The sequence below is a fragment of the Pteropus alecto genome, unplaced genomic scaffold, assembly GCF_000325575.1.
Source record: "Pteropus alecto unplaced genomic scaffold, ASM32557v1 scaffold76, whole genome shotgun sequence".
NCBI classification, from domain to species: Eukaryota; Metazoa; Chordata; class Mammalia; order Chiroptera; family Pteropodidae; genus Pteropus; species Pteropus alecto.
This window is the reverse complement of record NW_006443138.1, coordinates 7,766,777-7,792,442: the sequence shown is the minus strand read 5'-3', so window position 1 is coordinate 7,792,442 and position 25,666 is coordinate 7,766,777. Positions and strand designations below refer to the sequence as shown.

The following is a 25,666-nucleotide window of genomic DNA, read 5'->3' as shown; positions in this document are numbered from 1 at the left end:
TCTCAAATTTAACTGGCTGTAAGCAAGTAAGACCCTAAAACTACATGTGACCTCATGAATTCACTGTGCTGCTTTTCTTTTCCAAAAATCAACCTACAGAATACAGTCATTTATACTTTTTGGGCCTCAGTATAGGCATTTAGTTAATATAGATGTATGAATACCAACCAAATCAATAAACGAAAACTCAGATTGTTCCCCTTTTCCAACACATATGTCCATGTCCTATTTTTATCTACTCTCTGTGATCAATTAATCATAGATTATTGGATTAAGATAAAATGGATAAAGTAGACTTCATTTCCCATGATGTGATTCAAAGGTGATGTTGTTTTTCTCATTCTCATCTTCGTGTGACTCTGCTTCGGAACAGTTCATTGTGTTGCTAAGACACAAGGATGTCTTTCTGCAACAGAAAACTTTGAAGTCAAGGCACTTCAGCTGCTGCAAAGGATGTCACAAATAGTGTGTGCAGGGCCTTGTCCACAGTGTGACCTGTAGCACGTGATTCAGATAAAAATTATCACACTCATCCAGCACCCTCTCACAGAAAACTATGGCTCTTTCAATTACTTGTATTCTAAAATTAATAAAACAGTGTATGTGGGCTAAAAGTCAGGAAATCCTCATTCTACTAAGATGTATCTTTCTTAGAACCTCAAGCAAATAACTGAGGGGAGCTTGTCCTTAAATTCTAATTTGCCTTTATTCTACAAGACACAAGTTGAAAGAATATTAGAAGAAAGCAACATGAAATTATATCGTCAGTTGTTCCTTCACTAAAAATATACATTTCATCTAAACAAATGTTTGATTCTACCTGGTAAATAAGTAGGGTAGGTTTTATAGTCACTGAGACCTGTGATTCATATTTGGAATTTGAGTTCACGAACAGATGCAAAGAAGTCTGGTCTCCTCAGTGAACTTTTGATAAAGGCACAGAAAGCTCAGCAGTGATGTGAGCTGGTTTGCATCTCCAGGTTTGTCTAAGCAAACTGAACAGCTGCAGCAATATTCTTGTTTTAATACTGGTAACATCAAGGCAAGGACAGAGAAAATCAAAACAAAATGCTGGAACAGATTTTGAATTTTTTTTCTGACCTAAAAGAAAAAAGAATTGAAAACAGCATTTAACTAAGCTGAAAGGTATCTTTCACATCATGTACATTCTATTGCACAAGGATAAAATCCATCAAAAATAACATGAACAGATGAATAAAGGAGTGCGAGGCTCTGAGAGCTAGAATAGGCCTTGTTCAGAATCATCTCCCTCTCTTAAGAAATAATCTGGTGGAAAATAATGAGTAGGCAAAAGCAGGCGCTGGAGGATATGTTTTCCCAACCTTTGAACATCCTTTGTTTAAGAGTCACAGAAGTGACTGGAGACTGAGTTAACAGCATAGTATTCCTTTTTCAAGCAAGGGTCAAAAAGTACTCTTTAATAGAAATGGGATTATACAGTGAGGTCAAGATTTGTGCAGGAATCTTCATCTCCAAGTAAAAGTTTAGTCTAGCAGAATCAAATGAAACCCAGAAGACTTGTTTTTTTTTTTGAACTCTGGTGTTCTAAGCATAAAAAAGGAAATAGAAAAGAACACAGACCACTCTATTTTAATATTTTTAAATACCATAAATCATAATGATTTATATACTACACTGTACAATTATACATTGTTATTTTCCCAAAAAATTAACATCTTATCAGATTTTCTGAAACTATTACTCCACAGAGCCAAGAGTTTGACTCTTTAGCCATTGCTACAACACACAGAATACAATCTATGAGGTCCTAAGTCTTCCGGTTGTGCCTGTTGCTGCTGCCACTGAGGGAGGGGCCTCTCAGAGACCTCTTGTGACCTCTTCCATCCCCTGCGTCGGAAACAGGCTCTGCAGGGAGATGTGTGCCGATGGATGCAGTTTCTGTGCTTTGCTTTCCACAAGCCTACACCCCTCTAAGAGAACTTGCGCTTCTTCATGGCTTCTGCCTTGACTGCCAGGCTCTTGGCACAGATGGTCAGGACCACAATTAGAACGCCCACCACAAATGTCACCACGGGCCAGAGAAAGCAATGCAGGAGGACAATCTCATCATGCGTGCGATGCAGAAGCACATCATCTGGTCTGCAAGATAGTGGAAAATAGGAAGGAAAGAGGGGTCAACTGCCTTGGCATTGCACCAAAAACTCTTTACAACCTGGAGCCCAGCTTGCTTTCTGGACCAAAGGGCATAATTAAAAGTGAAGACCTCACTCTGACTATAAATACTGTACTTTGTGCTTCGAACCCATTACTGAAAGTTCTGAGGTCTTGATCAAGTAATTGCATATTATTTATAATGTAATTTACATGTTGCAAAATGCCAAAAGTGTAGCAACCTCTTATGCTATTGTTTCCCTCTATTCTAAATTGCTTAACATATTCCATTTTCTCACTTACCCTTTAATGTCTACTGATTAAAGTGGCATTCTCAAACAAACCCAAACTAGACCTCAGCACTTAGGTGAGTCCCAAATGATCTTAATCACACACACACACACACACACACACACACACACCCTTTAATGTCTACTGATTAAAGTGGCATTCTCAAACAAACCCAAACTAGACCTCAGCACTTAGGTGAGTCCCAAATGATCTTAATCACACACACACACACACACACACACACACACACACACGTCAGTTAAAGCCACTGTTTGAATTTAGATAGAACAACCTATGTGTAGCTTTCAGGTGGACTCAGCTTCACTACGTGAAGGTTTTTATTAATGAACAGGCAGATAAATGGATGAATTTAATACATTTTCCCATGCTTCTGGGTGGGATTAGCCATCACTTTAAAGCACTAACCATTTTCTTGATAAATTTTACAAAGTCTTAGCAATATATTTCCATCTTATCAATGAGGGGCTCTATTTTCAATTCCATCACTAGTCTTATTCACAGGAAATGAAGATGAGTTATGTTCCACAGCCACGATCTCTCATCTTTGGCCATTAGAGTGATCCTGGGAATCTAGCTTTCATATGAGAGGTTTACATTCTGCAAGATATTTCCATTTCATCCACTGGAAGGTTTGTTCTGTTATACTAGAGCAGCAGTGCTGCCTCCAGAAAAGAAAATTAGTTCAATTGCCTTCAAGAACACCAGAAGCTTTAGAGGACAGGGCAGTGCATTTTACAGAGAGATGCTTCCTGAGGAGCTCTCACGAATCATAGCTCTCATGATTCGAGACCTATATTCCCAGAAGAATGACAAAGAATGTTGAGTATACGGCTCTTCTACCTATAATGCAGCCATCACAAGGCATTAACAAGAAGTTGTTGCAGATTGGCTTTGAAAGTACACAATCCTTGTCCCTTTTTTGTGTGTAACACGATTTCAAACTTTGCACATAAAGTGTGATTTTTATTGATATTTTATTTCATGTTATTTCAATAAAAATGTGTACTAAGTGAATGCAGAGTCATTATAACAAGCAAAAATCATTCCAGCTTCCAGAAGTTATTCCTTTTCCTGAATTCCTATAGCAACAAGATTGTGCTATCATTAATCTGGGATATATATTAATATACATATCCTTGTTTCCTGTAAGGACCTTGACTTTGTCATTGCCTGTTATTCTACACACAGGTGTTGCTAAATAACTGCTTGCTACTGATGAAGGAGAAACTGTCACTGCTGCAGCCTTGTTATCCATGCAAACAGTGTAAGAAAGTAGAGGCCTAGGTCCAAAAATAATCAGGACATAATAGAGCTGTAGTCATATTTTACAGTCTTTGAAATCCCAACCCCCAGCACTGCCACGATTTGTTTCCCAGCTACGAGAACTCACGGCTGTCAGATACCTCAACCCCAATGTGCAAGGGAAGGTAAAAGCTGCTTCGGGATGACCTTCTTCCCTCTCTTCCTTCCTACCTTCACTTCTACCTACTTTCCTTCTTACCTTCCTTTCCCTTCACCTCTCTTCTCCTTCTGTCATGAACTGTTCTGCTTTTCCAGAATTTACTGGTACAAAGACAAACTAGACTCTTTGTCAAAAGAATGAGAGTGCTTAGTGTGAATATACTCACTACCACAGAACTGTACTCTTATAAGTGGTTAAAATGGTTCAACAATAACAACAAAAAAGGCAGCGGTAGGTGAGTGGGGAACATACTTATATTTTTAACACTATTTTACACTATTTTATATCTTTAACACTATGTAATTTCCATAAGTAATGTGATTTTGCACTTAATTTCCTAGTGAAATGCTTCAGTGAGTATAATGTTTTCTATTCTTCCTCTAGTCACTATTGTTGATGTTGAATCCTTTACCACAATACTGTACAACTGAGCTAGAAAATTAGCCACAGATGAAGGTGATTAGAAACATTACATCTTTTTTTCTGAAACACAATTTGAAGACCATTTACTAAAAAAGAATGTGAGTAAAAGGAGAGAAGGAGAGAAAATAACTGAAAAATGCTGGACCCAGATATTCGGTTTTTTTAGAAGCTTCTTGGCATTCCACCCTGTATCAAGAGCCCTTGAGGCAGAACTTTATTTTAATGTTTCAAATGACAAAAACATCTTTCACTTGAGTTAACTATGTTGAATTTGCAACCACTTCAAAAGCCTTCTCTGAGGTAAAAATATTATATAAAAATGTTCCCATTTCTTTAAAAATAATTAATGTCTGCTTCCATTTCACACAGTTCTAAGATACCCCAGTTTCATTCAATGGGAATGAAGGGTAGCAGAACATGCAACTTTGGCATAAGGACTATTTTTAGCTGAAGGCATTGAAAAGAAACAGATAAAAGAAAAGCTCTTCACCCTTTCCCTATTTGCCTAAAAGTAGCACATAAATTTGTAAGGTGTTTCCCCTCCTTTCTCTTCCAGAAAGGAAGTTCATCACTGGGGATAACCCTAGATGCTTATCGGCCCAGAGGTGGCACCAGAGAAATCTATATAACAAACCTTACTAACTAGCTTTTACCTTCCATTAGTTCCCCATATATTTATTTTCCTACAATATGCTGTCCTAGAAACTTAGAGTCTCTTTCCTTTGTCTTGTCATGTCTCTAAAATTTATTGCTTTTTAAAAAAAGATGGTATAAGCCCAAGTTCTAACTATTTCTCTGAGTTGCTCATCACTGAGTACTGCCACAGTGTGGATGATGCACATGTTAATAAACTTCTCTGTTTTTCTCTTGTTAATATATCTTTGTTGGTCTAATTTACCGTGCTTCATCCAATGGACCTCAGATGCGTACAGGGAGAACAGTTTTATCTCCCCGCAGAAAAAAACTTATTTCTCTGCACTATAATGCTTAAGTTCATCATTCACTTATAGGATTTATTGAGGTTATCTCTAAATTGATCCTCTCCACAGAATCAAAGTATGTCTAATTCAAACTGGGCCTTTAGTGCCTTAATTGAAGGCGCTCCCCTGCCTCAGTTTCCTCCAATTTCATTAGGCAGCTTTCGGATGGGTTAGCAAAAGTTATTTGCGAAGGAGTGTTGGCTTAGAATTCAGTTTTTCAAAATTCCATGATGGTGGGACTGAAGAGGAACTTTAAAAAAAAAAATCACTCTTTTTAGCATTTGGCAAACTGGATTAATGGCCTGATGAGATCTGAATATGATGTAGTAACATCAGGATAGTGATGAGGACATAAGCAATAAGCAAAACAAAGATGATTACTCTGTATCCAAGGACTTCAAAAAAGTAAGCAAGGGCTCTCTTTTGGGGTATGTAGAAACACTAATGGAAAACACTTTTTACTCCTGGTGTGGGGGCGGTTACAAATATCATAAACAAAAGAGCTGTGGGTACCCTTAGAAATATTTTCCTAAGGGTTGGTCCTACCCTGAGTCAAGCTTTGAAAGAACATTGTGATAATAACAGCATTTACTACCCTCCAGGTGCTATGGTAGGTCATTTAATCTCACCTGATCCTTAAAATGAGACTGTGCTGAAAGAATTTTTTTCATTTTACAACCAAGGAAACTAAGGCAAAGAAAGATTAGTTTGCCCAAGATTACACATCCTTCAAATAATGACACAAATAATGAATAACCATATCTGTATGATTATTAAACCTGTACTATCTACCCCTCAGCTAGCTTGTCTCAAATTCACATCACTTCTGGTGTTTGTTGAAATGCAGCTTCCTGGGTTTCAACCCTTGGTTATCTATATCAGAATATGAGGTTGTGAGGTCCAGACATCTCTATTTTCGAGACGCTCCTGGGTGATTTTAATACATGGTAAAGTTTAAGAAGCACTGTGTAAAGTTCTAATAGTTTAAAAAAATTCATGTGAAACATGAAGCTATTTAACTGGCTATTTCTGAAATTGCCTAATTCCTTCTTATGTCCAGATCATTTTCATGGCCTCCACAAGCTTTTGTGCAGAATGTGCACTGCATAAGCGTTCCCTGAGATGAGACAGGAGAGCGGGCTGAGGGTCATGGGGGTAAGGGTAGGGAGTAGGAAATCCAGACCCTGATGCTAGAATTTGCCAGTGGGAGCCTTTTGTTCTATTTGGCAAAAAGGCATCCCATATGCTGGCAGCAGATCTAGTTAAACCAAATAAAGACACAGAGATTTCATGTATGTTATCCTAAATATAAAAAATAAAACTTGCAGATAACAGAATGGTGGTTATGAAAGGGGAAGAGATGGGGGAAGGGTGAATTGGATAAAGGAGAACAAATATATGGTAATAGAAGGAAACTAGACTTTGGGTGGTGAGCATGTAATATTGTATTATATAGATATTGAATTATAATGTTGTACACCTGAAATTTATACAATATTATTAACCAATGTTACCTCAATAAAGTTAATAAGAAAAAAATTATTAGAAAATATATTCCCTTTGTCTCATCAAATTAGATTTCTTCTATCCCACGATGCTTATTCTATTGGCTAATGGAGAGAAAGGTGACCTTTTTTTTAATGGTCTGAAAAATATTTTACACTTAACCAGTTCATGTAAAAATCTGAACTGCATTATAATTTCGTAGTATCGCATGATGGTAACTATACCTCAAGAGACAAGATGATCTATTATTATAATTTCGTAGTATCGCATGATGGTAACTATCTATACCTCAAGAGACAAGATGATCTACTTCAAAGTACTTTCTCATGAGATCCTACAGGAAATAAAATCTTTCTAGATTTATTATCACAAATACTTCTCACTTATCTGAGCAGAGAATTTTCCCTTTTATGTAGGCTGCTAAGTTAAAATTTTGGCCCATTTCTAGCAAAACTATATGTTTTTTTGTGCCAACGAGACCCCTCATGCTTTGTCTCATTTTCTTCACATGTTTCCGATTTATTTTGTCTTGCTAAATTCTGTCAAGCTTTAGGGCACTCATTAAACCTTTCTTAGAATAGGTGTATATACCAATTATCTATATTTACACATCAGGCATACAATAAACCTTGAAAACTTTTTTAGTTGTATTTCTATGAGAATACTACACTATATCTTTACAGGAATTTGCCCTTATGTATTTCTACGAGAATAATACACTATCTCTTTACAGGAATTTGCCCTTATGTATTTCTATGAGAATAATACACTATATCTTTACAGGAATTTGCCCTTATGTATTTTGATGAAATATTATTTTAAAGTCTACAAATGCTTCGTCATTATCACAATCATAAAAAAAATTCTGCAGGCAAAATGTCAGTCCAATATGCCAGGCTTTTGGTATAGTAGCATAGCCAAATGACATAAAAATGTAATGATTTCCTCCTCCAAATCTTTTGAATAGGTGCTATCTATTCCTACTCTAAATCTTTATTATTTATAACATGACCTACTTTTAAAAAGAACCTGGAGTAGATAACAATAAAAACAAAAGACTTAAGTAAAATAAAATCTTTAAACTGACAATAAAGGAGTAAGTGCAATTTAATTAGGATGGGAAAAAAATAGAAACCCCAGGCTAAGAAAAGCTCCTGCCTTAAGAACAAGTGCAACTTACCTCTGAAGGCCCAGCACCCGAGGAAGAAAAGAACAGAGATGTGTTATACAGCTGCCATTTTATAAAAAAAGAAGATGTCAATTCAGCAGAACACATTTTTTTTTTTGCTACAGCTAACTCAATAAATTAAATTGTGTGTATTTTTACATAAAGCAAGCTGCATAACACATTTAAAAGGCCCTTCATGGCAGTTTTACAAACCCGGCTAGTGAAATCATTTGAGTTTTTTAACGTTAATTCCAAGGTCTCAGATCTCCCGAATCAGACTGAAGTTTTAAACAGCTTTCCAGGTGATGCTAACAATTACTCACATCTGGGAATAACTGATTTAAAGCTTTTTAAATATCAAAGAATGGTTTCTGACAACGATTGAAGAGCAAACTGTTCGAGACCAAAATCACTGAGGAACATTCTATGTTACTGGTTGAAAAGAGAGTCTTCTGTCAGGTTAATTCTTGACATGGAAGTGACAAAATGATATTTTATAATGAAAACCAAAGAACCCTGACATGTATTCATTCCTGGATAACTCTGTCTACTTGGAGCTGAATTTCAGACAGCCTTTGAAAGTTTTCTATAAAAGTCACAGATGTATAAACAAATATTCAATTGAAATGCCACAGGTGAGAGGCGACTGACTGTGTCATAGAAGATTTTCAGGCAGGAATTGCTCATTATTGATATCTAATCCAGAAAATTTTGATGTGGATATTATTAAAGGCTTTGATTTTTAGCGAGACTCCATGCTATGGGCTTTCGAGAAGAATTTTTTTTTTAATTTTTATTTATTTATTTATAATTAAAAAAAATTTTTTTTTAGGTGAGGCAACCCTTAGTTGACCTCACAGATTGCAAGAACCTTGTCAGTTTACAAGCCTTATTTTTTTATTTTTTACTCCCACAGCACCTAGTCTTCCTAAGTGGTCTCCCATTTAAGTACTAACCAGGCCCAACCCTGCTTAGCTTCCGAGATCAGACGGGATCGGGCTTGTTCAGGGTAGCATGGCCATAGACTCTAGAAGAAAATTTAATTAAAATGCACCTCAGGAAAACATTTGACTGGATCTATTGACTAATGATTTTTAAAAGATTTCGAAAGATTTTTTTCTACCAAAAGATGTCGAAGATTGGCTTATAATAACATTGAATTTAGTTTTGACATAATTGAGTTATCTTATTGATAGTAATTAGCCAATGTAGTTAGTTGCTGTTTGAAACAATTAGCCTGGACAAGAAAAAAGTGTGTTCGTCTTCCTATGTGACCACAGGAAGGCACTTAAGCAGATAATCTAGAAGCTGTATCAAGTTCTGTTATAAATTACAGTAGAAATATAAGGACCAGAAGAACAGAGACCCTTTGCAGTATTTTTTTTTTTTTGGTGGTTTGCTCTATCATGAGCCCATTTTTGCCCACTCCAGTTCAGCCATGATATTGTGATAAGGACTTCTAAAAGCTTAGGAGGTATTTTATCAAATTCATGGCTTTGCTCTACAGATGGTTCCTATCTATGGATGGAAGGCTGATTATAGATCCATAAATTTTATAAACATCCTTACATTTTCTTAACAATTTTCTCCAATTAGGTGAACTTAGAGTAGTAATGTTTAATTGTAAAAAAGTTCTTCCTCAAGCTTGCCTATTCTTCATGGAAGAAATTAAATCGAGGCCCAAACATACAGTTTCTGGGGAGAAAAACTTGCCTTCAGCTTTGGCAGCACACGCAGCAAACTGGCAAGTATTTTATTTTGAAGCAATAAAGGGTTGACTTAATTATAAATAGGAAAGATTATACTTTAAGTTTACCCTAAAGGAAAGTCCTAAGTAGCCTTGCATGTGCAGGACAGTATTTCAGATCATGAGTTAGACTAACCTGGGTCTGAATATGGGCTTTACGACTTGCTAATTACATGACATTAAGAAAACTATTTAATCTCTGAATCTTAACTTTTCATCTGTAGAATGGGGATTATGTAGAATGGGGATAATAATAACTACCTTACAGGGCTGTCCTGAGGAGTAAAAGAGATGTGTGCCAGATGCTTAGGCAGATGGCTGCCTAATAGTGAGTGAGTATTCAATATCCAATATGGGATGGAAATGATGATTATTATTATAAACTTGGGGCTCATAACTCATGATTTTTAAATGTTGGCAATAACATATATTTTCCAAATATCTTCTTCAATTTAAGGCTGTCAGGCTAATGTCACAGGAAATTCCTTCAAGCAAATTACAATTTTGGTATAGACGTCTTCATTCCCTTTTGCCCTCCTTTGCCCCTCGTAGTCAGCTTTCCAGTCCTATACAGGGAGGCTTAAAGGCAGGGATGTTAAGAAACAAAACAGATTTAACAAATAAATGATTACTTTCAATTTTAATATACACATCTCAGATAGAGATAAAAAAAAAAATCTCTCATACTATTCCCTTAAGAACACAAATAGAAGTTATTCACTAATATTATCCCCAAAGCCATGATTTAACAACATTAAATTATTATGGTGTTTGGGCTTAGCAATGTTTTCCTCCTGATTAAGATAATTGTCCTTACAGTTGCAGCCCAGACAAGTAATTGTCTCAACCCAGATCTTCTAAAGCAGAGGCCTAGAGAAACCATTGAAGCTTTGTGTCCCAGAGCTACAAACTTCTTTTGAGATTGTGTTCACACTGTGAGGTAATTATTTTTTATACATCTGTCTGTTTTCTGATTCTAAGTCGGGCCTATTAGGGATAATTCCTGTCTGAGTTCTCAGTAAAAAGGGGAGGGTATGGCATTTATTGTCAAGATCTGCAAACCAGGAGGATGCTTATGACTTTTTATCTGTAAAAAAAAAAAAAAAGCAAATCAATGAATCCATTTTATCCTAGAGTCAGCTTGGCATAAAAAGATTTTTTTATTATTATAAATCCTTTGATTTTATTCCATTGGGGGAAAAAAAATGGGAAGAGAACTTTTAAAGAGAACTTAGATATTCTCTAAGATCATACCTAAGAAACTGCATTAAATTTATATTAAATTTCTTTCTTCTTCCACCCACCTCTGCAAACTACTCAGGAAGAGTCATCTATGTCGGGGACTAAATGCTAGAGAGCATGACTTTCAGTTCACTGAGTTCATCAAAGAAATGAAGAATTTTGTAAACTAGATGACAGTTTTGGTCCAGCAATTCCTATGAGCTTTCCTTAAGAAAGGTATTACTGTTCTTCAGGGTAGTTTGGTCTATGATGTTTCTGAGTTACCAGGTAAGCCATTTATTTCACGTAGGGCTGTAAGTATTTTCTGGCCAAAACTGGAGAAAAGAAGACATTTGCATTCTTCTATTTGAGACACAGATTATCGTCATATTAGTTCTCACCTTGTGTACCTATTTGTCTAATTCCACTTTTAAAGTAAAAATCCAATACCACTTTAAATCAGTGTGGGAAAGATGGATTATTCAATAAATTGTGTTGGGACGATACTGGTCATTTGGAGAAAAAGCATTGGTTCCCATTATATTCTTCCCACCAAAAAAAGAAAAGAAAAGAAAAGAAAATCCAGATGGATCAAAAACTTAATTGTAAAAAACAAACTATTGAAAACTGGTACAGCCACTATGGAAAATAGTATGGAGTTTCCTCAAACAACTAAGAATTGATCTACCATATGATCCAGAAATCCCTTTGGGGTATTTACCCCAAAGGCTTGAAAACCCATATCTGAAAAGATATTTGCACATCAATGTTCATAGCAAATTGGTACAGCCACTATGGAAAACAGTATAGATGTTCCTCAAAATACTAAGAATTGATCTACCATATGATCCAGCAATCCTCTACTGAGTATTTACACCAAAGACTTGAAAACTCATATCCAAAAAGATATTTGCAAATTAATATTCATAGCAGCATTATATAAGAAGAGATGGACATGGATGGACCTTGAAATAATCATACTAAGCGAAATAAGCCAGACAGAAAAGGTTGAAAATCACATGATATCATTTATATGTGAGATATAAACCTAAAAGCAACAAACGAACAGGACAAACACAGAGAGACTCATGGACATGGACAATGGACTAGTGGTTACCAGAGGGTAGGGGCTGGGTGGAGCGGGGAGGTAGATGGGGGAAAAATATTTAAATCATTTCTTCAATTAGATAAATAAATAAACTATGAATGCTCTAGAAAGATACCAGAATTTTTAAAATAACTTTAAAATGAGGGGGGAAAAGTCTTTTTTTTAACCAAAAGATTTATTTATTTATTTATTTTAAACTTCTTTTCTATCGTATCAACCTGAGTTATAAAAAGTATTTTTTGCATTCTTTTTTTCACATTTGCCCTTTTACTACAAATGTATTTACATACAAAACACATCTGCCTGAAGAGATTATGAAAGACTTCTCTTTCCTTCATCTACACCATCTTCATACACTATGCCTTTGCCTAGTTAGAGCTCCAGAACCCCTTCACTATCCTGTGTTCCTAACCACTTTATTAATGGAACTTCACAAATTTTAATACAATCCCCTATTCTAATCCTCCTTAAGGAACTGCCTCCTTACTTTCTATAGGCTTTCCTTTCTGTCTTAGCAATACATCTTTGCTACTTCCTTCTTGACTTTATTCTTCAAGTGTGTACAAAGATTCTTAATTCTTTACTCAGATCTTTCATAATGCAATATGTCCTAGTAATTCTCCATATTAATTTTAACCACAATCCTATACCACATCATGAACTTTTTTTTTTCATTATCTATCCTTCGAATCTTTTTAAATTTTAAATTTAAAAATTAAGATAGAACATCCACACAGGGAAATTCAGAGGTAGTAAGTGTACAGTTTGATCCGATCTTTGTGTAGTTTTAATACTATTGATTTCTGATCTTTTTACTTCTATTTTATTTTTTAAAAAATGTTTTACAATTTCTATCCAACCCATTCTACTATTTAACAACCTGAATTCTTCCACACAATTATTTTTCTCATAAAGATCAATACTGTATTATTAAATCAGATTTTAGTCAGAAATAGAGACGTTAAAGGGTCTGATCATTATGTTCCCAAAGGAAGTCGCGCAGAACCCATTTCCCTTCAATAGAGTAATGCCTATTCCTGGAGAAACATCCTCAGAAAATGGAAATGTTGACTTATGATGGTAATGCTTAAAATATCTTTCCGTTTTCAATTCCCCATTTAGAGAAATTAATGCTTAAACAACAAAAGGTGCTCGTTGTGGCCTAGCATGTCTGAGAAACAGTGATACAAAAGGGACTCTCAAAACAAGCTGGGGGCTGGAAGGGACTAAAAACAACAGCACTAATTAAACCAGGACACCCCCGTATTCCCCTCACTGATTAAGACAAAACAACAGAGTCCCTTGTTTACATTGTGAAGCAAAACAACAAAGAGGAAGAGTTCTCCTTACAGAAAAGGCTGCAACACCGAAAGGATAATCACTGAGCAGAGTCATGTGCCATTTTCTCAGTATCTTCAAAAACAGAGTAGAGGTTCCCCTTTGAAATTAAGTAAGATGACATCCAAAGGCTTAAAATTGAGCCAGTGTTTTCTAGGCTCATGATTCTGAGATCCTAGTGTTCGAACCTGCTCCAGTGCTTCAGGTGAAGCAAGTCACAGGTTGCACCCAGCATAGTAACTACACACAGAGAAAAAGACTCTTTTGAAAGATCACACATTGCTGAATCATATTCTCAGCCCTCGCTCCAGGCAAAGGGATATAGAAACTAGCAGGAGATACATCACAGATCACACACTTGCAACGTGGGTGTGAGAAACCGTTTCCAGGGAGAAAATGACAAACATATTGATGCACCCAAAATATGCATGTAAGCAGGGATTCCATTGGGTGTTGATAAGATTGGCAAGAGCTTCAGAATTTGGTTTTCAAGGAAATGAGGTGGGTAAGGAATCCCCCCAAATGTCAATGTAACTTACCATCTGAACAATACTGGGCATGTTGTATGCAGAGGAAAAGTAGCATTTAAAAAGAGGTCGAAAAACATTTTCCCCATGATTTTTGATATAAAATCAAGATGGCATAGACTCCTTAACTAGCAAAATAGAAGCGGGGGCAGAGCAACGAGGTCTCACTCACCCACCATGGCTCCAACACAAATGCCCCTACTAAAAACAACAGTCTCAGAGGGTCTGCCCAACTCTGCAAAGCTTGCATTTTCTCCAGTGATTCCCACACCTAAAAGAGCATCACAGTGTGCAAAGCTTGAAGTAAGAGCTCAGTAAATGTTAGTGGAATAAGAAGGGAATAAAAATCCAGTGCCACAGATTTTCTGCTAAGCAAATGTTGAAGGGTGGCGGGGGTTGGAGGGAGTAGGATCTTAGACTTCAAGGGAATTCTTTCAAAGTCTACATATATTTGTTTGAAATTGTAACTATTATAGATGTAGTTGCATAAATAGTCATATGTATTTGTTTTTACAGATCGTGCCAAATATTTTCAGATAATTTCCGAGAGAAAGTGATTGTGTTTACTATTCTTTTGTCATTACAAAATTTCTTTTCTTCCTGCTTAGTTATTTTAAAACCTATCTATCCGGCCCAATCAAGCCATATGCATGTAACTAACTACCGTCTCTCGTGCTTCCTCTTCCTTCAACTCACCTGTCCCATACCTGCTTAGGTGCTTTCCCTTCCGTGAGATGCCTTTCAACACTACTACTCCTATACATGTCACTGTTTCAGACCTATCATGCTAGGAAATGCTGCCAGAACCCAGTTTAACTAAAACTAAATGAGCCCAAACAGGTGAATAGGTTTGTTTTTTCAAAACCTCTGAAAAAGATCTTGTAACTCAGGGGTCCCCAACCCCCAGGCCATGGACCAGTACCAGTCCGTGGCCTGTTAGGATCCAGGCCACACAGAAGGAAGTGAGCAGTGGGCCAATGACCAAAGCTTCATCTGTATTTGCATCCACTCCCCAGCACTAGCATCACCGCCTCAGCTCACCTCAGATCATCAGGCATTAGGTTCTCATAGGAGCACCGGTCCCTAGGGCCAAAAAATTTTGGGGATCACTGCTGCAACTCATTCTACAATAATTCATTCCACAACTTACTCTAAGGAAATCACTATTAATGTCTGATTAGGTTATGTCCAATTCCCTATAATTAGATCCTCAAGGAAGAAAAATCAGCCAGTCGACACAATTTAGTATTTTCTATACCTCTCACGTCACTATGGCTCCATTATTTTTGGAAACACTGAAGAAAGGATCTGAAAAATGTATACTGGGTAGGGGAGAAAGTAAATCACATATCTTCCTGATTATTATGAAAACTTGAAGGAAACAGGGCTACCTCCTATTATATTGTCATTTTAGAAGCTTCTCAACTGTTAAAATCCCATTAAAATGTTTTATGCGCTAAACAGTATTTTTTAAATTAAATAATTAGCAGAGTACATATACTTTGCTGCTGCGTGTTGGAAGTTAGAAATAGGTTAGCATTTCTATACAGGCTAGCAATGAATCATTCATCCTAATCCCTAAATTATATTGTAAAGACTACATGAATAATAGCTTTACATTCAGTTTTCTTGTAGTCTGTTAAGCAATTATTTCTCTTTCTTGGTAAAAGTGCATTGAACAGATATTGAAATACTAAATTGCTTATAAACGTATGTTTGGAGAACAGAAGTTTTACAGAGAAATACATGTAACAATTAAAGTGATGACTTACGATACAATAATAGAATTTTAAAAACAAGTAATTAGAAAGACCCTATCAGTCAATCTTAAAGTTTCTCTTGGATGTGCCAGTAACTTAACTTTACCCTGGTAGCAAGTGATATTCAAAATTCAAGAAAACACATGTAAATAGTCATCACATTGTTGGACTGAACATGATAAAAAGTTTGAAAATCACTAAAAATTGTAGGCATGTGCATTCCAAGGGAAATTCGTTTTATTTTCCTCTGTCATGAGACTAGTATTAATGTCCCAAATAGGGGCCACTCTTGGCCAGGGTTCTGTAGTGACAAAAGCATGGAGCAAAGTTGCAGATGACCCAAAACAGACATGTACTATAACCAGAAAATAAACTCTCATTGTTATGAGCTACTGAAATATTCAGATTACCACAGCACAATTTAGCCTAAACTCACCAAAATGCACAGATATAGAGCTGGGGATCCTACAATTTCACTAAGTAAATAACCATGATAGTCGAAATGAGTCCTCTTAATCTAAAGCAAAAAAACAGTTTACGGTACACATTTGAGCATTTTATAAAGCTTTCTTGATACTCAATTCTCTTCCATTCAGCTATTCAACATCTATGGAACACCTACAATGAGGTGGGCACCAGAGCTATACTGTTGTGTTGGCTTTCACTAGCCAGTTGTCAGCTCTGGGTCACAAAACACTGTCTGGTCCTGTCTGTATTCCCATTACCCAGCTCAATGCCAGGCACGTGCTCTAGGTGCTCGGTAAATATTTGTTATTGTTTATTGTTGAAATATATTTCAAAATGCAATGGACATTTGTACAAAGTACAGAGGCAATAAGAGAAAGAGTACTTAAGTATGCCTGGGGAAATTAAAAGGAAATATCTTTCAAGCAGACATGAAAGAAGAACGGGAGTTTAGAATTCAAGTTTCTTAGGAGAAAATGTAGCACATACCAAGGCACAAGTGCTTTGTTCTGGCATTTCAGATTATCTTGCCACCAATGGTACACTTAAGAATGTTACAGTAGCAATCGCACTGATCAGATATAACAGAGTCCCTCCTATCCTAGTATGGGCTGGAATCCTGGCCAATGTCAACAGCAGCACAGCAGAGTGCTTAAGAGCATTAACTATGGAGGCTGAGTATATAGGTTTGAATTCTGTTTCTGCTACTTTCTAGCTGTGTGATTTGGGTAAGTTGCTTAACCGCTCTGTGCTATGTTCCCTCATGTATAAAATGAACATTATGACAATAATGCCTTGTAGGAGTATTATGCAGATTCAATATATTCAATGTATAAAGACTTTAAACAGTTTCTGGAGAAGAATAAGCACTATATGAAGGTGTTGGCCATTACTGGGTAAGGCCAGAGGAAAATCACTGGTGTCAGATTTCTGTCTATGACCCATCCTTTTCAGCATTTTTACCAGTAACTTGGATATACAGGATTGAAGTCCTTTTGATTTACAGTTAGAATAACATTTTATGATGGAAGAAATAACAAAGATGATACATGCCAGAATCAAGATGGAAAATAATCAGAAGAGAATGGAACAATCAGTCAAAAAGCAACAATGTGCATTTGCCATATAGGGATAAATGATAAATACTTGCATTTAAATCTAGAACACCATTCTCACAAGTTTAAGAATGGAGGGGAAACTGCTTGAAAAATAGCATGTATTAAACAGATGTAGGGGAAGTAACTTTATTAATTATAAGTTCTGTATGAATCAACAGCGTGTTATGGCTGCCAAAAAGTTAATGTCACGTCAGGCTTCATTAACTGAGTTTTAGTCTCTAGATTAAACAATGGTGGCTCATATGTTTTGCCTTCCCTTGCGCAGGCCAGCTCAAGACACAAGAAAAAAAAGCATCGCAATGAGAAGCCTATTCTCCACAGTAACAGCAGTGTGGACTCGGGGATGCCTATGCTTGGAGGGTCATGGGCTTAGGTTCAGATCCTTATCTGCTCCTCCCTAGCCATGTGACCTTAAGGACTGTTTCCTCTTCTTTAGAACTTGGATAACACTGAGACCAGAGACTAACCAAGATGAAATTTTTTTTTATTGTGGTAAAATATAAATAATATAAAAGTTGCCATTTTAGCCATTTTAAGTGCCCAATTCAGTGGCATTGTACATTCATGATGTCGTGCGACTATCACCATTATCTATTTTCAAAACTTTTTTGTTACCCCAAACAGGACCTTGTAACGGTGAAGCAGTAACTCTTATTCCCCTCTTCCCCCCGTCCCTGTTAAATCTTTCTGTGTCTATGAATGTGCCTGTTTTAGATATTTCCCAAGATAAACATTCGACAACTAAAAATGTTTGGAAATGGAATGGGCTTCTTCAGGAGGAGGTGATGTCCACAGCAACCAGAGTTGTTAAAATAGAGAATGGGAAAAAAAAACACTTTCCATTGTAGAGGGGATTTACTTTGGATTGGAGTAAGTAACTGGGAGATGTCTCCCAGATTTGAGTGTGTGAGTCTAGGAACTCCACAATCCCCTGTAATGTGTTAGAAGCTAGTCCTGGCCCCATTTTATCTAAGATGAAACTGAGGTGAGAGCTCTTTACTAAGTAGCCCAAGGTCATACACTGAGTCACAGAGAGCTATGGATAGAACCGAAGTCTCCTGACGCCCGGCCCTGCCCTGCATTCCGTCATCTGACAGTGCTCCACTGTGACCTACTTGTCCTACAGTTCTTATAGACTTCCTCCCAAATTCCTTCAGGGCTTTGTTTGATGGCCGCATAAACTACCTTAAATGGAAAGTGATTAATAACATTAAATTCTTAACTTTATTGCCATGATGATAAAAGCTGTTAGAAAATTAATTTGCAAGCATGAAAGCACTTTGAATAACCATCAGAAAACAGATCCTCAAATGTATATCAACAACATTTGCAGAATATGTGGATGTCAGACTCAAAGCAACACTGGAATGGATTCCATACATATTCCATAGCATACTGAAGAAGCCAAACATTTACTGATTTCTTTTTAAGTACAAAGTTTGAGAACAAAGAGAGCCTTCAGTTCTGATGTAATCCCTCAGACACAAATGTACATGGTAAAGACTCAAAATGTATATAGAAAAGACTCAATCTGAGTAAGAGTCTAGATTCACTATTTCTTTTTTTTTTTTGACTTAAGATATATCATTGGACTCAGTGCCTAAAGAGAAAGCCTCTATATGTGTTCCTTTAAAAAAATAACTACAGAACCACTCTCTTCTTTAATGATAGATTATAAGAAATATTTTTTGGAGTAAATAAAAAACAAAAGTGAAAATCTCTATTAAAAATTAAAATTTTACTAAATACCAAATATAGAACCTAGTAATTCATTCAAAAGTCAATAAAATAGCCCTATGGAATTTATTCAAAATATCAGTTCCCATCTTTATATGCACATTTTCTCTCATTTGTATCCAGTAAAGGCAAGATTTTTTGTGTTTTTTGTTTGTTTTATTTTGTTTTGTTTTGTTTAGTAATTTGTTCTAAAAAAGAAAAAGAAAACTTAGAAGCTAATAGAACAATTAAATTCAACATATATTTTAAAAAATCTGTATTTAGGGCTTCATAAATCAAAAACGAACGCAAAGACATCGCAAAAATCAATTACAATTAACCAATCATTTTTCACTGTATTGGTCTTAAATGCATTCGGAGGCATGTACCTAAGCATGTAAGTGTCGTTTGTCTCACATAATAACTCCAGAGGCAGACAGGGCAGAAGCAGCTGATCAACGATGGTGCTGGGAAACGCTCTTTCTGTCTTTTTGCTCTACTCTTCTTAATGTATGGATGCCCATTCGTACGCTTATCACCTCAAAGTTGCACCATGGCTTTTACACTCCTGGCCACAAGCCACATATATCCACTTGTCTGCCAGGACAAAGCTAGTAGAAATGGAAGGTGGCTGGTTCCCAGAACACTTTCCCAGAATCCTCCCTGTTGATGTTACCTCTGTGGCGGTTCAGAATGAGTCATCCCAAGACGTGCCTCTGTGGTGTGCAAGTTGTTTTTGAGATGAAGGTAACTTTAACGGTCTCAAGGAAAACTCTGCCCCTCCCTTAACTACGGCCTTGCCCATAATAAGTGATTATCAAAGATAACCTCTTTTGACCTATCTACAGGACAGAACAAACTTCTATTTACTAAGCATCAGCTCTTCTTATCATCCTGCAATGATCTTTTGAAGCCCCCAAGGCACCCTACTTTATCCCTAGCTCAGGATGTTTTATATACTCAGGTTCCCTTTCTATATCCGAATCTCTTATGGATGTGGGGGTCTCTAACTCTCATGTATGGGGAGGGGGGTTCCCATACACATGCCATGTATTAAATTTGGTTATTTTCTCTTGCTAACCTGTCTCATGTCTATTTGATTATTAGACTAGCCAGAAGAACTTCGAGAGTAGAGGAAAGACTGCTCCTCCCCACACCTCTAATATAGTCACCCAGGACAGAAAGTCATACTCACCCAGTTCCATCATCTTCTTAACCTGAACTCCATCATGCATCATGTGTATCTCTAAATCTGTGGATTCCACTTCCTTAAAGTCTCATGTCCATACTCTCCTTTCCTTCCTTGACTAATTCTGCCTTTGCTCAGGCTCTTTCAGTCCCATGGCTAGACTGGTACAATAATCTTCAAATTGCATACCCTTCCCCCAACTTATATCCAGTCTATCCTTCATGCAGCCACCAGACTGGTCTTTCTAAAACACAAGTGACCATCACTCTTCCACTGCACATAGAATAAAATCTAAAATGTTCAGCATGACTTAAAGCTACATATTACCTAATTCAGCCTCTTCGTGTTCATCTATCAGCTTTCCCCTAAATGCACTTTCCAAGCATATAAAGCGCCTAACTTTCTTCCAGTTGCCATGGTATTTCAAATCTTAATGCTTTTGAATATGCATTTTCCCTGAAATCTCTTTCTCTTGCCTCATTTATCTGGAAAATTTCTACTCATTCTTTAAATTCAACTCAAACTTTTCCCCTGTGAAGGCTCTTCTCTTTCCACTCTTTATCTCCGACCATAGGTCCAAGCATTATACCGTGTGTGTTTGTGGTATCATTATGGCACTTACTACAATGCATCCCAATTACACATTTGTCTTCCATACTAGGCAATGAGTTCCTTGAAGACTGATACAAAGTCTTATTATCTGACTACTGTTGCCTGGTACACGGCAGGTGATTAATAAATGCTTGTCGAATACATGAAAGAGTAAATGACTGAAATGGTTATAATTTTATGGGTGAAATCTAAGACACTGAAAAGGGGAACGCCATGATAGAAAAGTGATAAGCTATTTTGTGGAAGATCTTGCCTAAAATGATGCTGTTTATTTCAAAAAGAGGAAGTAGTTATTCATATAAAAAAGTGAATTTTCCAAATAATTGAAGTTTAATGTTTTAAATGGAATGAAAACTAACAAAAATGTTAAAATATTATTGGTAATATCTTTCTAAAAATGCATTACACATTTCCTTGCCTTTTAAGGAGAGTGTGTTGAACCAAATTTAACCTTTCTTGAAGACTCAGTGTCATCATTATGAAACTCAATTATTGTTGAGGTAGGAGGACTGTCTGCTCCTCTATTAAATGGCTGCAGACTGTTAACCATTTAGTTCTTTGCTAATTTTTTTTCTCTTCCACCATTAGGATTTTATCTAGCTTCTTCAGCTGTTGTAATTGTACAACCCTTCATAATCAGAGAATCACAAAACAAACAAAATTAGAGAGCTTCAGGAATCTTAGAGATCATTTAATCTATCTGTTTATCAAATTTTATAGAGAAGAAAACTAAGTCCTAAATAAGTGAGCAGTCCTTTTCTAATTGGTTGCTTTTAATCTTCTATTTTATTAGCTTCAAACTATGTTCTGCACTCTACTCAGTGTTAACTTAGGCCATTATATTCATCTTTTCCTAAAATGTTAAGGGTAAACTTAATTTAAAATATATACTACAGGACAAACATAATTTGAATGAACTTAAAAATCAAGACATATCTTTTCAGTAGCAGAAGTATAACATATTTATTTTATTTATTAATAGAATCTCTTCTTTTTAGTTATTTATGTGTGTTCTATTGCTTTGCTCATTAATAAAATCTCTATTATTTATTAATTCAATACTTCACTTGGCCTCCAGTGAATAACTAGGCAATTCACTGATTAGTTATTTCTACCCTAGCGGTTACAAATTTATATGGCAGGGAAGAAACACACATACATTTACTAAATACTCACGACTATATAGATATGATTCTTACCCAAAAAATTCCTTAAAGTGGGTATTTTACTCTCATTTTATAAATGAGGAAACCAAGATCAAGAAGTTGCACAATTTACCCAAGATCATACTGTTAATCAGTGGTACAGGAGAAATGTAAACCCAGATGTCCGATGCCATAAGGCTGCCCTTAAGGATTTCATAATCTATGTAAAAGGAGAAAGGTACTGTTCAATTATCTCTGTAACAGTGTGGGGAAAAGCAACCATCGTAGTGTGGGAGCACAGAAGAGGAAGTAATTAATTGTACCTGAACAGGTGAGATGTTACACAGTGACATTTGAGGCAAATCTTATTAATAGTAATAAAAATAACAATAGCAAACACTTTTATAGGCATTACTGCAGGTTACGCACATGCCATCTCATTGATAACCTCACAAGAGCCTTATTGTTTTTCCCTTTTACAAAGAGAACTGAGGCGCAGGTAGGTTAAAGCAACATACCCAAGACCACGCACTCTAGAATGTGCCTGGTTCTATAACCATTGTGGTGTGCTAATTCCTAAAAGTGAACAATAGCAAAGGTGTCCCCAGGTGAGGGGAGAGGAGAGAGAAAGCAGCAAAGGCATAGAAGTACGTGAGAAACAAGAGTAATTTGAGGTGACTGGAATAGCATTTAAATCAGATCATGTCACCACTCTACTTAGAACCCATCATTGGCTGCTTACTGCATTTAAGTGAAAGCTAAGCTCTGCCTACTCTCTCCAGTGTCGACATTCACTAATCTCCCTCTCACTCACGGTTCCTGTGCCACGCTGGCCTTTCGGTTCCTAACACCCACCAAGCTCTTTCTTGCCTCAGAACCTTTGCATATTTGCATGTTGCCTCATTCTGAAATACTCTTCCCCTCACTTTTTACCTAGCTAACTAATTCTTGAGCATCCTCTGGTCTCCACCTAATTATGATTTATTCAGACAGGCCTCTGAAATTCCCCACCTTGTTATAATTATCTCATGGTAGCACCCTCGGCTCTTTCTTCATAGCATTTACCCTACTTTGTAATTATTTATCTAATGGTGTGATGACAGACTACAAGCTCCACGAGGGCGGAAACCATGTCTACTTTTTTTCTTTTGTTTTGCTTTTGTTTCCCTATGACTGGCACATAATTAAATAACAGAAGTTGAAGCTGGAATTGGAAGGGCATGGACTTTATTCTATGAACAATAAGAGGGCAGAAAATTTTAATCGAGGATTGTGTCAAGATCAAATAATGTTTTAAACAAAGAAAAACAAAACCTAGTGTAGCGTGGGTGATAGATGAAAGACCAAGGCTGAAAAACCTGTTGAAGATCACTTCGACGATCCAGATGAGAAGCAGTGAGGGCCCGAACCCAGTGTGTGTGTATGTAAAGCTGCTCTGTGCACTCAGAAGGATAAAATAAAAATTAAAAAGTAAATCTGTATAGAGAAACACTGTATAGAGGAACAGTTCAAAAAATGAAGACTGATCACTCCCCCTGGCCCTTTGATCCAAAGGAAATTGCAGAGCGAGTAACCATTTTCCAGGGATATTCCTTCTTCAAGGGGAAACCAGTTAAAGCAAATATCAAGAGAAGAGTTGTATGAGAAGACTAAGACTCCAGGGAAGTTTTCCAGCAATGGAAAGATATCAAAACATATTCGGTAAGGGGGCATAATTCGGGTTTTGCTGAGAAGAAATAAGCTAGGGAAACGCTAAGAGACAAAAAATGGTACGAGGAGGGTAAAAGTGTAACCTCGCCTATGTAAAAATGTGTAAAAATGTGTAAAACAAAAATCTACACATTGGAAGGAGATTGTAAGCCCCAAGATTGAGGAAGGCAAAGAGCTGAAAGGTTACATGGGAAGACCATGAATGGAAGCAGCCTGTGTCAGGTTCCCCTAAGGCCCTGTGTCCTTCCTGGCGTAGGAGGGGTGACCACATGGGGATTGGTCTCCCATGGCAGGCATGGCTGTTGGTGGCTGCTCTGCCCACTGCAGACATTACTCTTGAGTACAGCTCTCCTAAATAAGGCTTAAACAGTGGAAAGCTAAGACTCCAATGATCTTTGTCTTTGATTTTTAAAATACCATCCTTTTCCTGAAAACGGAAACTTCTTGATAACTATTCTCCCTAATTTCCTGCATGTGCGTGAAATCTAAAGGTTACTTTAAATATAAAGTTCATCTTATCGAGAGCATCTGGGAGTCTCTACAGGAAGGCTATTTTTATCTCATATTTAGCAGTAGTAAAAAGTGTATTAAGAGAAGATGGCACCAGGGAGCTGCCATTTTTCACACCTCCAACCAGCACTCTTGTTTCCTCTTGCATATGTCATGGTAAAAGAGCCAAACTCCAAACTCCTGTTTTCCCGGAGTCACTTAAAATCATGTCTCAAGTATCGCTGATTGTGACAGATCGCCCCCACGTCTATCTACACCCCGACAGTTTGAGAATGAGACAGTGAGATGATGGACAGGCAATGAGTTTGCATTCTGAGGGAGGTATGGTAGGCTTAACTTTACTGTTACCAAAGTTAACACAATTAGCGTATAACATAGGTTTCGCTCTCTTCAAACAGGTTCTCACCACTCTGGAGGAACAGTCCTGATTGGGTGCTGAGGATATTCAGGCTTCATGCCCTCACAGGAGGCAACCCTGTTTGGGGGAGGTGGCTTTTAGAGAACTCAGTGCCTGAGTAGGGAGTGAGGAGAAGTTTATTAAGATGACAGCTACTTAGTCAGGACAGCCCATGGGAGGGGGCGCCCTTGTTTGTCTCCAACTGTAAGCTCAAGCTCAAGCTCACCCACATGCTGAAACCCGTTCCTGGTCAGGGGCCGGAAGCATAAGGGGTCACCCAACTCGGACAGCGGTGGGTTCAGTATCAGGCTGGGTTCTCGATGACACTGTTAAGTCATTGCATCAAACAACTCTAAGGTCCTGATCCACTTATGCATTTCTTGATGTATGAAATAATAAATTTCCCATTTATGGTACTTTGAGTCAGTCACAGTTTTATGTTTACCTGCAGCAGATGGCATCCTAAATGACATACAACTAAATCAAACTTTGGAAATCAAGCAAAGCAGCCCAGAGAAGGTGATATCTGGGGAGTCTCCATCAAGGCAGTCGAGAAGCAGGAGAAGCAACTAAAAAGGCATGGATATAAAAGTATAAGATATTCTGGGAACTGCACACAGTTCAGAAAGGCGATTGCAGACAACTGGATAAAGAAGTTGTGGTACATATATAAACAATGGAATATTACTCAGCCATAAAAAAAAAAATGAAATCTTACCCTTTGCAATGACATAGATAAACCTAGAAGGTATTACGCTAAGTGAAATAAGTCAAGCAGAGAAAGACAAATGCCACATGATTTCACTGATATGTGGAATCTAAGGAACAAAACAAACAAAGAAACAAAATGAAAACAAACTCATAGATACAGAGAACAAACTGATGATTGCCAGGTGTGAAGGGGGTTGGGAGGCTAGGTGGAAATGGTGAAAAGATTAAGTACATCTTGGTAGTTTCTAAACAGTCACAGGGATATGAAGTACAGCACAGAGAATACAGTCAATTATATTGAAATAATTACGTGTCGTGCCAGGTGGGCACTAGATTATGGGGGGATCACTCTGTAAATTATATAAATGTTTATCCACTATGCTGTACACCTGAAACTAATATAAAATA

The 25,666-nt window shown here is 37.0% G+C and overlaps 1 protein-coding gene and 1 pseudogene across 1 annotated transcript in view; both read right to left on the bottom strand.

The window, feature by feature from the left end:
• Nucleotides 1–687: 687 nt before the first annotated feature.
• KCNMB4 (potassium calcium-activated channel subfamily M regulatory beta subunit 4) overlaps nucleotides 688–25,666 on the bottom strand; it is a 52,255-nt gene continuing 27,276 nt past the window's right edge. Inside the window, exon 3 of the mRNA XM_006923736.2 lies at nucleotides 688–2,121. Within this exon, the coding sequence (XP_006923798.1) occupies nucleotides 1,953–2,121 (169 nt within the window). The 3' untranslated portion in view covers nucleotides 688–1,952. The remainder of the gene's footprint in view (nucleotides 2,122–25,666) is intronic.
• On the bottom strand, nucleotides 8,892–9,010 carry LOC112472563 (annotated as a pseudogene).